The 13,258-nt window shown below is 40.0% G+C and overlaps 1 protein-coding gene across 1 annotated transcript in view; it reads right to left on the bottom strand.

Annotated features, from left to right (window-relative positions):
* DARS1 (aspartyl-tRNA synthetase 1) overlaps positions 1–13,258 on the bottom strand; it is a 48,866-nt gene that overhangs the window by 18,333 nt on the left and 17,275 nt on the right. The window contains exons 5-7 of the mRNA XM_083580155.1: positions 5,037–5,139; positions 2,718–2,798; positions 1,650–1,709 (exon numbers count right to left, since the gene is read on the bottom strand). Of these exons, the coding sequence (XP_083436281.1) occupies positions 1,650–1,709; positions 2,718–2,798; positions 5,037–5,139 (244 nt within the window). The remainder of the gene's footprint in view (positions 1–1,649; positions 1,710–2,717; positions 2,799–5,036; positions 5,140–13,258) is intronic.

Raw genomic sequence — 13,258 nt, 5'->3', positions numbered from 1 at the left:
CTCTCTCTCTCTCTCTCTCTCTGTGTGTGTGTGTGTTTGCAAAGTGAGTGGTTCAGAACAAGAACATGCGAAGAGTCCATCCTTGCCAAAAGACAAAATCTATCAACCTACCAGACATCATATCACCCGGTTTCCCAAGGGTGTGTCACAGGGAGCAAACACATCATGGAAAAGCACCAGCAAAATAAACTGTACCAGATGTTTTAAATAAGGAAGGAAGCCATCTGTCCATCAAATGTTTGGGGGGGGGGAGGTGTTCTCAGCCATGGGACGGAAATGCCCAGACTAGTGAAATGTAATATATGTATATTTAGTCCTTCTTCTGGCATTGTTAAAGGTATTCCTATACCCTTTTTCAAGTGAACATGATAAAACAGTTCACATAACATTATTAAAGCTATAAGCATCAATAAAAATAATACAACTGAAAAGAAAAAAAGAACAAGTGTTTTGTCTTGAAGGTGCTAAAGCAACTTCTCCACCACCTCCCACCCAGGACAAGAATATTTGCTTTATATTAAATATGATTTAGGATTATGCAGTAATTTACAGGCCACAGTCAGGTATGTATCTCTGTGTACCATGAAATGCCTCACTGCAGATTTTTAGTTGTGACACTCCTGTAATATTCACTGGTAAGCATGCTTAGGAACTGCTGCCTTAGCATAACAAAGTCTGTAATCACAGACAGGCATGCTAACTTGGAATAAAATGCATGGAATTTGATGGATCTTGCTTCTGAGAAAACATGCATGGGATTGGAATACATTTTACATTTGAATCATTCCTTCACCTCAAGTCTCGGTAGGCAACTAGTCACTGAGACTCAAATAACAACGAGCAAAGAATGGCCAAGTTGAACTCCCAACAGCGGGGACAAGTTTCATGTATGTTTTCTGTGTCCTGGGCCAACACTCCCTAGTTGAAGCACATGGTGTAGACCCTGTGTATTTGGTGCACAGGAGAATGTGACTCGTAGAGTGACTAGTGACATGGCATGTTTTATTTCTCTCAAAAGATATCCATGTTCTACTATAAACAGAGCTTCAAGGGAAGGGCAATGCAACTCTCAGGTGTCATCATGCAGCCGGCTCTTAGCTGGCTCCAAACATCCCCGATGTCATCACATTACTATGCAATTCGGTTGGGCAACCAGGATCGCATAGCAAAGTACCAAAACGGCAGCCTGATAGAAATGGTATCTAGGCAGCAGCAGATTACCGGAACAGTGGTTGCAAAGAAGCATGAGAAAGTTGATACCATTTTTTCTCAGAGTGCTTCTCACCCCCCTTGAAAAATCAGTTTTCTCCTCAGAAATGTTTTGATGGCAAAAATTCACAGCGACTCTTAAAAAACTGGGCTAAAGGGGCCACTGTGTATAATGCAGGTGTATGTGTTTGCCACTGATGTAACAAACTCAAAGGCATTTGAAGCATCTCTCCATTGGCAGTTTTTTCATGTTACACATCCCAGGAATACAAGTGAGTGGTCACTTTTAGCACCACCATTATCACTGACTTTTGCTGGAGTGAAACAAGTTTACAGCAAATGGGTCATACAAACCCCCCAGAATTCTGAGTCCTGAGAAATAATCTTCCCACCTTCTAAACCATTTGCTTAGTTTCAAGGCCAACACAAGGGGTTCTTACCCTTAAGTCAATCACTCTGTTGTCCAATCTTGTATCCTGGTTTACAGTAGCTCTTCCTTCCTGAAGAGTTGCAAAAGAAAAACACACTGAAAACCACACGTGCAGAAGGGGGGGGGGGGAGAGAGAGAAACAATGCATGTTTTGTAACATAAGAAATCTTTTGGTTCGTTGCACATTCAGAGGGAAACTCCGTAAGCTGCTCACACCTAAGATTTTCAGTGCCTGAGATAAAGACACCTGCCAAGTGTCTAGCACAGCTTGAGTGAACCACTTCTGCACCAAGAGGGAGCAGCTGTGTGGTCTGCATGTATCATATTGCCTTCACTAAGGATGTTTCCGAACGGGAGCTTCCTGTGCTCCTGGCATGATGCTTAAGTACAAAGCCAGGCGTGTAAGGTGAACATAATTCAAATAGCAGGTGTATGCTGGTTCCATCACCATCCTTGGCTACAGAAGGGAGATCAGGACAGGCCATCCCATCTGGCTGATTCTGTCAGCAGGCTACCTGGAGAAGTCCTTTTCAGAGACTGTTCTCAAAGGACCAAATAAAGTTTTGGAACATCTGACATGTTTGGCCTGTGACAAGTTTTCCTAGTGACTTTTAAAGAACGATTTTCCTTCAGGATGTCTATCTTTGGAGAGGGAAATCTAGACAGGCTGACAATGAATGCAGGGCATCTTATCCAAAACCTGCTATGCTTGTGAAATAATTTCTTCATACAAAACTTCAGGTCTATCTATCTGCTTGTTAAGTATCTGTGTACAAAATGTTGAAATAGGAGTAATTACTATAGGTACCTTGTTCTCTTGAGTAAAAGAGCAGTTAAGCCCTGTTTAGGGAAGTTTTTAATGCTTGATGTTTTGTTTTGCTTTTAATATTCTGTTGGGAGCCGCCCAGAGTGGCTGGGGAAACCCAGATGGGTGGGGTGTAAACAACAACAACAATAATAACAACATTAATGCTGGATGATAACAAAATTCAAGGCTTTAAAAAATAAATTATGAATAGTAGCTACTGAGATTTCAAGCCCTTGTTTAATCATTAACTTTTAAAAAAGTTATTTTCACCTCTTCTCCTTCCACCTCTGGCCGAATAGCATCATCCAGCTGCAAGGGCAGTCGAGGTTCAGCCAAACTGATCACATAGATCTGAAAGAAACATTTTTTTTAAAAAAGAAGCATAAAAGTACTGAGAAACAGTGTGATTTACAGAAGTATATTTTTGGCAGAAATATGAAACAAGCTTTGCATAATGATTTTCTGGAAGAATATACAATAAGTCAAGGGGGAAAAGTAAAGAGAGACATTTGTTTGGTTTTACTTTCAGTGCAATATCAAAGACACTTAATAAGAACTTTGTTATCTTGCATTCTATGAAAGTTGATTACAGTGATACTGATTTGGTTTGCACATTCCTTCTCCCAGGTCATTCTGCTGCTACACTGCACTAAGCCAAGCATGAAGCATGTTGTTTGAACCCAGGATCATGGTCTGTTTCTCCTGGTCAAACCATGAACCCTAAACCATAGACCAGGGGTAGGCAATGTAAGGCCCGGGGGCCGGATGCGGCCCAATCGCATTCTCAAAACGGCTCATGGACGGTCCTGGAAAGAGCATGTTTTTACATGAATAGAATGTGTCCTTTTATTTAAAAAGCATCTCTGGGTTATTTGTTGGGCCTGCCTGGTGTTTTTACATGAGTAGAATGTGTGCTTTTATTTAAAATGCATCTCTGGGTGATTTGTGGGGCATAGGAATTTCGTTCTTTTTCTTTTCTTCTTCTTCTACCACAGGGTGTGAGGGACGGTGGACCGGCCCACGGCTGAAAAAGGTTGCTGACCCCTGCCATAGACAAACTTATGGTTAGGCTGGAGAGAGCTAAACCACAAACACGGGTTCAGATTACACACCAAACAATGGCTTAGCTCAGTGCAACAGAAAGACCAGGGAGGAACAAAGTGGTCATGATCTCTTCTCCCAAAATCCACACACTCGTAAATTCACACTAAGCCACAGTTTGGTGTAGCGAGACATATGAACCAAGCCACCATCTCAAAAGCCGATTTAATGATCTAGCTATTAGGCCTGAAATAGCTGATCTTTCTGAAAACTCACATTCTGATGCTAGATTAAGTATGTTAATTCCCAATATTCTTTGCGGCTACACTGACAGAAGTCTAAAGGCATATATCACTGCAGTAACAAGGGTAAGGAGGCAGCTGATGTTCAAAACAGGATTGCAACTTAATGCTTGTATTTTTAAAAGGTAAAAAGTACCCAAAAAATTAGCAGGCCGACAGAACATCCATAATACCTGAGAGATATTTTAGAGGGGGGAAATAGGTGTTTTATCAACAGTGTGAGTAAACATGTGATTTCTAAGGGAGCTGTTTTAGCGGACTGGATCCAAACTTCCAACGGTGGGACTGAAGATGGGCAGGGGGATTCTGGCCAGCTGCCTCTTCTTCCTGCAAACATTTGCACCTTCCTAAACTCTGCTTTGGAGAGCTGGGAGCAGGTGGGTGCAGGGAAAGGGTGAAATAAGCAAATGACTTCTCCCCACCGCTACTCCCGGATCAAAAGCCTTCCATGATCAGCAATTCATAGAAAGCTAAGCCTGGAGTCTGTCATCTTTGGCTTAAACGCCTCCTTCTGTAACTCGCATTCCATGTTCTCAAAATTGACTTTTGTCCTCCAGCTGCAGGTGACTGAATTTAAGTTGTGTCAAACATTTACAGCACGGGTTGAAGTCATAGGTCTGCAAGTCATCAGCCTCCCAGAAAAGAGGGACAAAAAATATGGCCAACACTCTAGTGTGTTCAATAATGTTTACTGCCTTTCATGCAACCCTCCCCACAACATGGGGATTAACATTTAAAAGTTTGGGGGTCCTGAATTTTCTCCACTTCCACTACTACTACAGAAATAGTAAGTGGTTCCACCTTTCAGGATTGCCTGGAAGACACATACGATTTTAATGTCTTGTGCTGTGTTACACTTTAGAAGCAGATGTTTATGTACGCTGGGTTATCCATCTATTTCTGAATAGGTTTCTGGGGAAAATGTGAACTGGTCATTCCTACAAAAAAACCCCAGGTCTGTCTGCATATTTTTCTTTTGAGAAAAACAGATTTTTAAACACAATCTAGAAGATACCACTTAAGGAACACATGGAAATGAATATTTCCTTTAATATACAAATAAAATGGCTTTATAGTTACCTCATGTTGCTATTTTAATTGCATATGCTGGATAAATAATTTTATTTCTTCTTTTTGCTATTTGCTTGCCTAACTCTCCACCAAGAACAGTACTTAAGAGTATTACGAGAAATCTTAAAACAACATCACACAATAGCATTTTTTAGTTTCCTTCTAAAAATATTACCCTCTGAACATGCAGTTCAATATCTTGCTGAGTGCAGCCTCCAATTTTATGCGGTACTTTCCTCACAACACCTTCGATGTCAACAATGCTCTCTTTGTTGATGCTGCCAATTAAAAAAAAAAGTCGGTATGATAATTGCGTCACAGTTGGGAGTATTCATTTGCATTTTTGATGGCCACAATGTGGAATTATTATTCTTATTCTTATTTTTAAATCAAATGTTGGACCACTGTAAAGAGATTTAGAAAGTGATTTAGAACACATCATCAGGAAACAAGGGACATTAGTGAAATTATTTCTCAGCTGTGATAAATTAACAACAGGGTTGATGGCTGAAACGGAGGATAGCCCTAAAGAGATTTTTTGTCAGCATTTCAGATCCAATCATTACATCATCTGTCTGGGAAGCATTAAGCAGAAATAATACTCTAAGTGCAAATGAGTAAGGCTACATTTCTCCCAGATTGTCAGGTGTATTTTTAAAGCATGCACTTTAAAGGAAGGTGCAGATAAAGACAGGACAAAAGATAAACTTAAAAGTAGAATATTTTGATTTTGTTGGTAAACTCAAGCATGGAAAAGCAATAGTAGAAAACTGCTAAGGCTGCTTTTCTTCTTAGTAACAAAAAAAATCTCAAAATTATCTGTAGGGTGGAGACAGAAGGCTTGTCTTCAGTCAAAAAAGTCAGAAGCTTCATTTTAAAAAGGGGATTGAAAGATAAAATTACCAGTGCATTGGTATCTTTTACCCTAGCATCTCATATTTTTAGATGCATTTCATTCTGACAGCACTTTTCCAATGAAAAGGGGTGTATTTATATTTCTTTTGCTTTAACCACTATTGGCTGAAAAAATCCAGTGGACAGATTTACTCAAGTTCTTTGTGAACATCATGGCCAAGTAAGGATTTGACCCTTCCATGATCAAACTCAAAGCCCAATACACTGCACTGGTAGATGTCTGTGCTTCTGAACCAGGCGCCTCTTTGGGCTATGTTTGGTTTAGTGTTACAATAAATATCCTACCCTTTTCTCCCCCACCCCCTGGCCACTGCTTCACAGACATTTCCCTTCTCCTCTGGCATGAGATTGGAAGTTTCTGCTTTGAATTTTGAGTAAAAATACATCAATGTGTCATCCAAAAAATATATACTGTGGTTAATATTAACTATGCTCACAAAAACAAGCTAGCTTGTTTTTCTAGATCAGTTGATCTAGAAAAGAAGCAAAGATTTCCACACAAATCCTCATGCCTGCACCAGAGTAGAGGGGAGTGCACGAGCCTGGAGTATGGCATGCTCATTCCTGTTATACCAGACTATGGTTTATCTGAATCTTAACTGTGATGTCTCAGTCCAACCTACTGGCTTGTCTCCAACATTTATGTAGGTAGATTATGAACTGCAACATCCGGTGCTCCCTGAAATGCTTCTCCTGAGGGCAGGGGGGATCAGTGGAAATTGGAGAGAGGCAATGTAGGTAGACTTGCATGCTAACCACATCAATCGACTATGCGCCCACCTCACTATTTCTCTACAGGGGTAGGCGATAGTATCCTGTACCAGACAAAGCTTCCAAACAGTTTTCACAGACAGATCCATACCACATAACTGTTCTTCAAGTTTGCAATGGGATGACTTTAATAAGATCAGGAAGGGACACAGCCATGGTGTCAGATGGACCTGACATTAACACACATCTGGCTATAATAGCTAGCTGTTTGTCCAGGAGCCAGGGAGGGTGCAGAAGAAAACCCAAGACTGCAGAGACTCAAATAACAGATTAAGAGGAAACAGACACCGCACAATATTCAAGTAAATAAGCCTTGATGAGGTTCCAAATTCTTTAATCCCACCTACTTTAAAAGGCAAACACTCGACCCAGTGGTATGTCAGCAACATCAGGAAACGAGAATGAGATGTTTAAATCTGAGTTCTCTGGTCAACCATTAAATCACACTATGCAAATTAAAACTTCCCATGAAGACTGTTAAAGATCATTGTCATTTCTTGATCTGCCAAGCCTCACTGAAACAGAAGGTTTCTGTCAAAGCCATCAATGCCTGCTCCTAATAAGGACATCGAAAGGATTTGAAATAATAGAGTCTGCTGATTTTAATTCCACCCTCCTCTCCTTTACTCATTCAAGCAGTCCCTACAAGCGACTCACTGATCCTCTGTTTCCCATTCATGATGGTAGGTGTTTGGCATACTAAAATAAAAACCTTGATTTTTGTAAAGGTCAAGGTTTCTCTCAAACTGCTTATATTATAAGGTGATGATTTCTCAGCAGAGGTGCAGTAGTTTTTCCAAGCCCAGTAGTTGCCAAACTGAAGCAACGGAACCCTTAAGAAGGTACTTATATACTTATCAGGAGCATCAAGAGAAAAAATCCAATCCTGGTGAAGTGCCCTTTCCCTACTCCTCATACCATTTACTCCAGCTGTTGTCTTCAATGTTTCATACCAACAAGCCTATGGCTGAAAGTAGTGGTGGCTGAAAGGTTTCATGGTAGTTAATGTTTGTATAGGCCCAACCATTGTCGAGATAGACAGAGGTCACGAGGAAGAGGGAGAGAAAGGTTGAACTGTACAGCGTTGCCAGCTGTTGGCTTGTCCAACCCCAGTAATGATCTAGCAAGAATGAGAGAACATAAAAGAGCACTAATGGGCAGACTACAACTCTGAACAAGAAGCCTAAGAACACAGATCAGAGTATCAACAGAGGCCAGGGTCTTATTGTACAGAAGTTAATAGTTTGTAAGTGCTATATAGATGAACAAAAAGTATAAAATTCTGCTTCTCCAGTAGTCAGAAAAAGCACACTTGATTGTTTTTTAAAAGCAGAGCTGTATAAATCAATGAAAAGTATTTTAGAGCTAATATGTGGTCTCTCATAATCTCAGAATCTGGGGGGTCTTGAGGGTCTGCCCTGCTGCTATTTACCCACCCATGATTCTCAATGGGAAATTATCAAGCGAAAGCTTTCTTCCTTTACCACAGGTAGAAGTCAGATTCCAAACTGGGAGATTCCATGCTTGTTTGAACGTAGGATCTTCCCTAATTCTGGGAAATTAAACTTTTGTTAAAGGCTTAGGAGACTGTGTGGTTTGCTCTAAATCTTCCTGGGGAATTTAGGACTGTGGGAAGATTTGAACAGGGCACTTCTAGCAGCTCATGGTCATGAACATGAACATGCCAGAATAGGTATAGTAATAGTGACAAAATGATTACCTACATCTTATCATTTGCTTCAAACCTATGGTACACGAGGGCCTTGGTTGAATTTGTGTATTCTCCCATGCATACTTTGTAGCACTTAGTAATGTGTCAATGAAAAGTCAAAACAGGATAACCAGGATTACAAAAACAAGTATAAAAAATCCAGCGTCAACCAACTCCCACCTAGGGTCAGAATTAAGAAGTCAGTCTGTGTCTCCATGCAGGGATAGGAAAGAATAGAGGTAAGCAGAAAGTGAACTGCAGGTCACTTGTCAGTTTCCAACGGGCTGCCTAAACTCCTTCAAAGAATGGTGGAATATTTAAACCTCCACCTTATACAGTGGCGACACATCAATGTGTTCTAACTTGGCTAGCATATACGGTATAGCATGGCACTTCTTCTATATATTCTAAGCCACAATATATACTTAGGATCACTTAACAAAGAACTATTATGCCTACCCTAAAGAGATCCTAAGAATGCACTTGTGCTTTGTAAATTTAAGATACACTGGTAGGCTGTGGGAAAACTAATAGACATAAAAGTAGACAACATAAAACTAAAGTCAACCCAAAACTGCCCAAGAATCAGGGCAGTCAGAAAAGCAAGATCACAACTGTGATCTTTTTTTCTTTTTTTTTAAAACTCCAAGAAATAACTCTTCTGGACTCAAAGGAAATTAGGAACGATTGTGTACAGGAACTAATGATTTAAGAGTCAGTTTAGGAATGCCCCTGAGCAAACAGAAAACAAAGAAGCAAAGAGGAACGACAAAGGTCAGTAGCAAAGAAAAGTGGAACTTTTGCTGAACGCAGCTTACTTCCAAGTAAATATATATGGGAATCTTTGCACCCGGGGACAGGCATTAATATCATTGTTTCCAGCTGACTGCTCAAAAACTATATGTCAACAGCATACAAGAGTGTCTAGTGAATTATTGTATTTTAGTATTTTGTTGGCAGCCACCCAGAGTGGCTGGGGGAAACCCAGCCAGATGGGCGGGGTATAAATAATAAATTTATTATTATTATTATTATTATTATTATTATTATTATTATTACTACTACTACTACTACTACTACTACTACTACTACTATTATGTAGTGTGGGAAGCAGTCACACCATGTGTTTTTCCTACCTCAGAAATATCTTTTGAAGAAGAAAATAGTATAAAATCTGCATGTATGGCTATTCTATATAGTCACCTATAGTGTCATAGGAAAAGGTTTACATGCAATGCGTCCCTTGGTTCATACCTATTTGATCTACTCCACTCAAAACAGAGCATGCATTTTTATCCCACTCTATCACTGTCTGCAGGTACTAGGGGCCTGCACAACCACATGATTTGGTTTAGAACATAATTTGGGGTTTTAGAGAAGAGCCCATTTCAAATGGGCTCTTCTCCAACACTCCAAATTGGGTTCTGAACCAAATCAAGTGGTTGTGCAGACCCCTAGACTGGACTGAAACAATTTAGAGGCTTATCAGGGTCCAAAGTTAAATTCCAACTCAGAAAAATAAAGGTTTGTGTCTCCTCCATTTACGATTAATGTGGAATTAAAAAATATATATTAACACCCCTAAGCACTGTGATTGGAGATCCCTGGGGAAATCATTCCATCCAAGAGAAGTTAGACATGCCAATCACACGAGCTCCCTTTCTTCCTTCTCCCCACCTTGGTGTTTTTTGTATATGGCAAGCGGAGCAAGATGGGGGATTCAATTTTTGCAGGCACACTGTCTGCAGTATTCTTTTAACACTGCTGAAACAGCCCAGTCCCACTAGAGGTTCTTGCTTTGGGTACTTTATCTAAAACAAGCCCCAAATCTGCCGAAAGAAGCCTGCTTCAATGTGGGAAGTGTCCAAATTAGATTCTTTTTTTAAAAAAAAAGTTATGAGGAACAACCTATCACTTGATTTCAAACTAGACCATGAAGGCACATTATTCCAAGTGGTCAAATTATTTAGGTCATGAGGCTGAATAAATACGCAAGTGTGCTTGCATTGCATCCCTTTCAGGAACTTAAACTGGATAACCTACATTTCCACTGTTAAACAGTTTTATGTCATCAAAGCCAACAACACTCAGTTTCTGCACATGGCAACGTTCAAGCTCAGCTATCCAAGTATTAGTCAAGACTTTCTGCTTTAACCACATTGATTGTGCAGTCTGGTTGCATTTGAGCAAACTTCTTTCAACAACTTTGTATTGCAAGATCAAACCCACAGCCACCGCTTAGTAATGAATCACTTTCAATCAGGTTTCTTGATAGAAAGCTTTCCATACTGCAGAAAGTTCACGAAGGTTATTTTTCTTTAGCTGATACCTAAGTGCTTTTTTAGTTGTTTTGAATTAAACAATAACAGCATCCCTGAACCTGAGCCTGATTCAACAAAAAGATCTGTTCTGACCATATTGCCTCCTTTTGCTCTCTCAAATGTGGTCAACTCCAAGGGCACATGCAAGATGTGGCATCCCGTAATTGGGCTTTAGTCATATGTAGGTTACCAATTTTTGACCTAAAGTGCACCACCATATTAATTTCAGTTTGTCCTCATCTGTCCATTTTCATTTAATGATTTGGTTCTGGGCTACATTCTATCCAAAATCTGACATTAACTTATTTAGGGCTCTGAAATACGACATAATTGCAAACTGATGAGCATATATTCTTTTCAAAATGAGACACTAAGATCTATTATTGATGCTCCAGGGAGGACCTCTTCAATCATGACAAGAACAGAAATGGGTACTTACCACTTCTAAGTGAGCTCATGCAGGCCTATCAAACAAGTTTCATGGGTCAGTAATTTAAATCAATGGCTAGTTTATGCCATGTAACTAACTGCTTATGGCCAAAGACTTTTACAACAATAGTTTTCTTGGGTTTTTTTCTCAATCCTTTTATTCAAAAGTACCCATTGCTTGAGTCAAGTCTCATAAAACACCTTGGTATTCATGAATTTGAGCTCTATTTGCTGAAGCTGAACACACTTTTACATGACTCAGGTTCCAATATTGTTGTTTGAGTTTATAGTTTCATTTGCAATGAACAATGAAAAAATTTACTAATATATGTATAAAGAAACTGTAGTACTGGCGACCCATTTCATGACATGTTAACTTGCTTACTATTTAAAAATATACAACAAAGGTTTATTTTGCAGTTACTGGAAGGACAGTTCTATTAGGCTATGCTGAATGTTATTTACTATCCAACCCAATAGGCTGGTTAACAGTAAAAACTCTAGGAAACTAATCCATGCTAAATGAACATGTCAACTTTTGCTACTTGAGATCAGTTCCTGCTACCTTATATATTGAGCTACAATTGGCAATCCTTTGCTCCCTTCCCCAATATCCTATTTACTGTAACTCAGCAGTAGCAAGGCTAACAAAGAGAGCAATCGATTGATGCCACCTCTTAAGAAAGGTAGCACTAAACCTTCAACATTTTAACTGTGCCAGTAAATTCAGTGAAGGTTGCGGGCGGCGGGGGGGGGGGAGTGGCTTTGACATGACTGCTCCATGGTCACTGATACGCAAGAGCTCAGCTTGACTAGCAAGAAAGTGGAGCTGTGCAAGAAGCTTTCCTCTAAACAACTGGATAGATCTAGTGGACCCTTTCATACATAGCATTCACAACCATGTGTGTCTGCTTCGCCACATCAATCTCTGTTGGTTTAAACTACAATTCCCTGCTATGTCCATAATAAAGCAATGCCGTTTTAATGTCGGTTTACTAGCCAGGATCATGTAGTACGTTCAAAACCGGTTCAAAATCTTTTCAGGGTTAAAATGAGCTGTAGTTTACACTAACCAGGACCAGTTCACTGAAGCAGGAATGAAAAAGGGAAAGAGGCTTGGGGAGGCACCAACCCCAGACTCATTTCTCAGCTTGCTAAACTATATGGGATGTTACACACAGAACAGCATGTGATGGGAGGAGAGGGGAGATTATTCTGAAATGAAATCTTCCCTTCTTGCACAGGTTTGGTGGAAAAACAAATGTGACGTGTTTTGCCACATGCTCACAAGATCTCAGTGTCTTGGGTTTAAGCATGGCTAGGTTCTGCACTGTTCCTTACACATCACATTCCAGTGATGGCCAATCTTGGCCCTCCAGCTGTTTTGGGACTACAACTCCCATCATCCTTAGCTAACAGGACCAGTGGTCAGGGATGATGGGAATTGTAGTTTTGCCATCACTGAGTTAAGCAGTGTCACTCTGCTGGCACTTCAAAGTCAACAGTAGCATGTTAAATGTTTTCAGCTTGACCAAGAAAATGTTTTTTCTAATGACTAGGTAGCAGAAACGCATTGCTCAGAGTAAGAGCTTCTGGCATGAAAGCTGGTGTATTTTCAGGTAAACATTTCATATCAATAGTTCCCCCCATTACGAAAGTTCTCAGCTCTGTGCTAACACTGAGAAAAAGAGAACTGTACTTGTTTGGCTATGCACAAGAAGAAGCAGAAGCAGGATGAACCTAAGATGCTCGAAAACTGCAGATGCCTCTCACATACAGCCAGATGTTCAAAACTGTGTTCGGATAGATCCCATGAAATGGGTAGGAGAGCCAGATCATGTGAAATGAAGGCAAGGTCATTCATTCATATACACATAAGAAATATCAACAGCATTTGAACAGGGATAAATGCTTCAGTCCACTCCAAATGCAGAGTTGTATACATTATTATTTTCTCCTCTATTTTATAGAAAGCTGTACAGAAATAAAAGGGTGAAGCAGCCAGATGAGATGTGAAGGGGGTTTGGGTTCATTAGCATGCCTTCCTCTTTGGACAGACTCCTTTTGATTCAAGCTTCTATTTCTTTTACAAAAGGTGGTGAGAGGTTAGAGTGAGCAATCAAGACTGGCATCAACTTTTTTTGGTAATCACTACAAGTCAGTAGGATTTTGATTTGATTTGATTCTTTACACTGGCTAATTCAAAGTGTATAGTGTTAAGTGGGGAACACTCCAAATTAAGGCCAAAAA

The sequence above is a fragment of the Podarcis filfolensis genome (genome assembly GCF_964270895.1).
Source record: "Podarcis filfolensis genome assembly, chromosome: 1".
Lineage (NCBI taxonomy): Eukaryota > Metazoa > Chordata > Lepidosauria > Squamata > Lacertidae > Podarcis > Podarcis filfolensis.
Note: the sequence above shows the minus strand (reverse complement) of the source record. Positions and strands in the feature narration are given on the sequence as shown.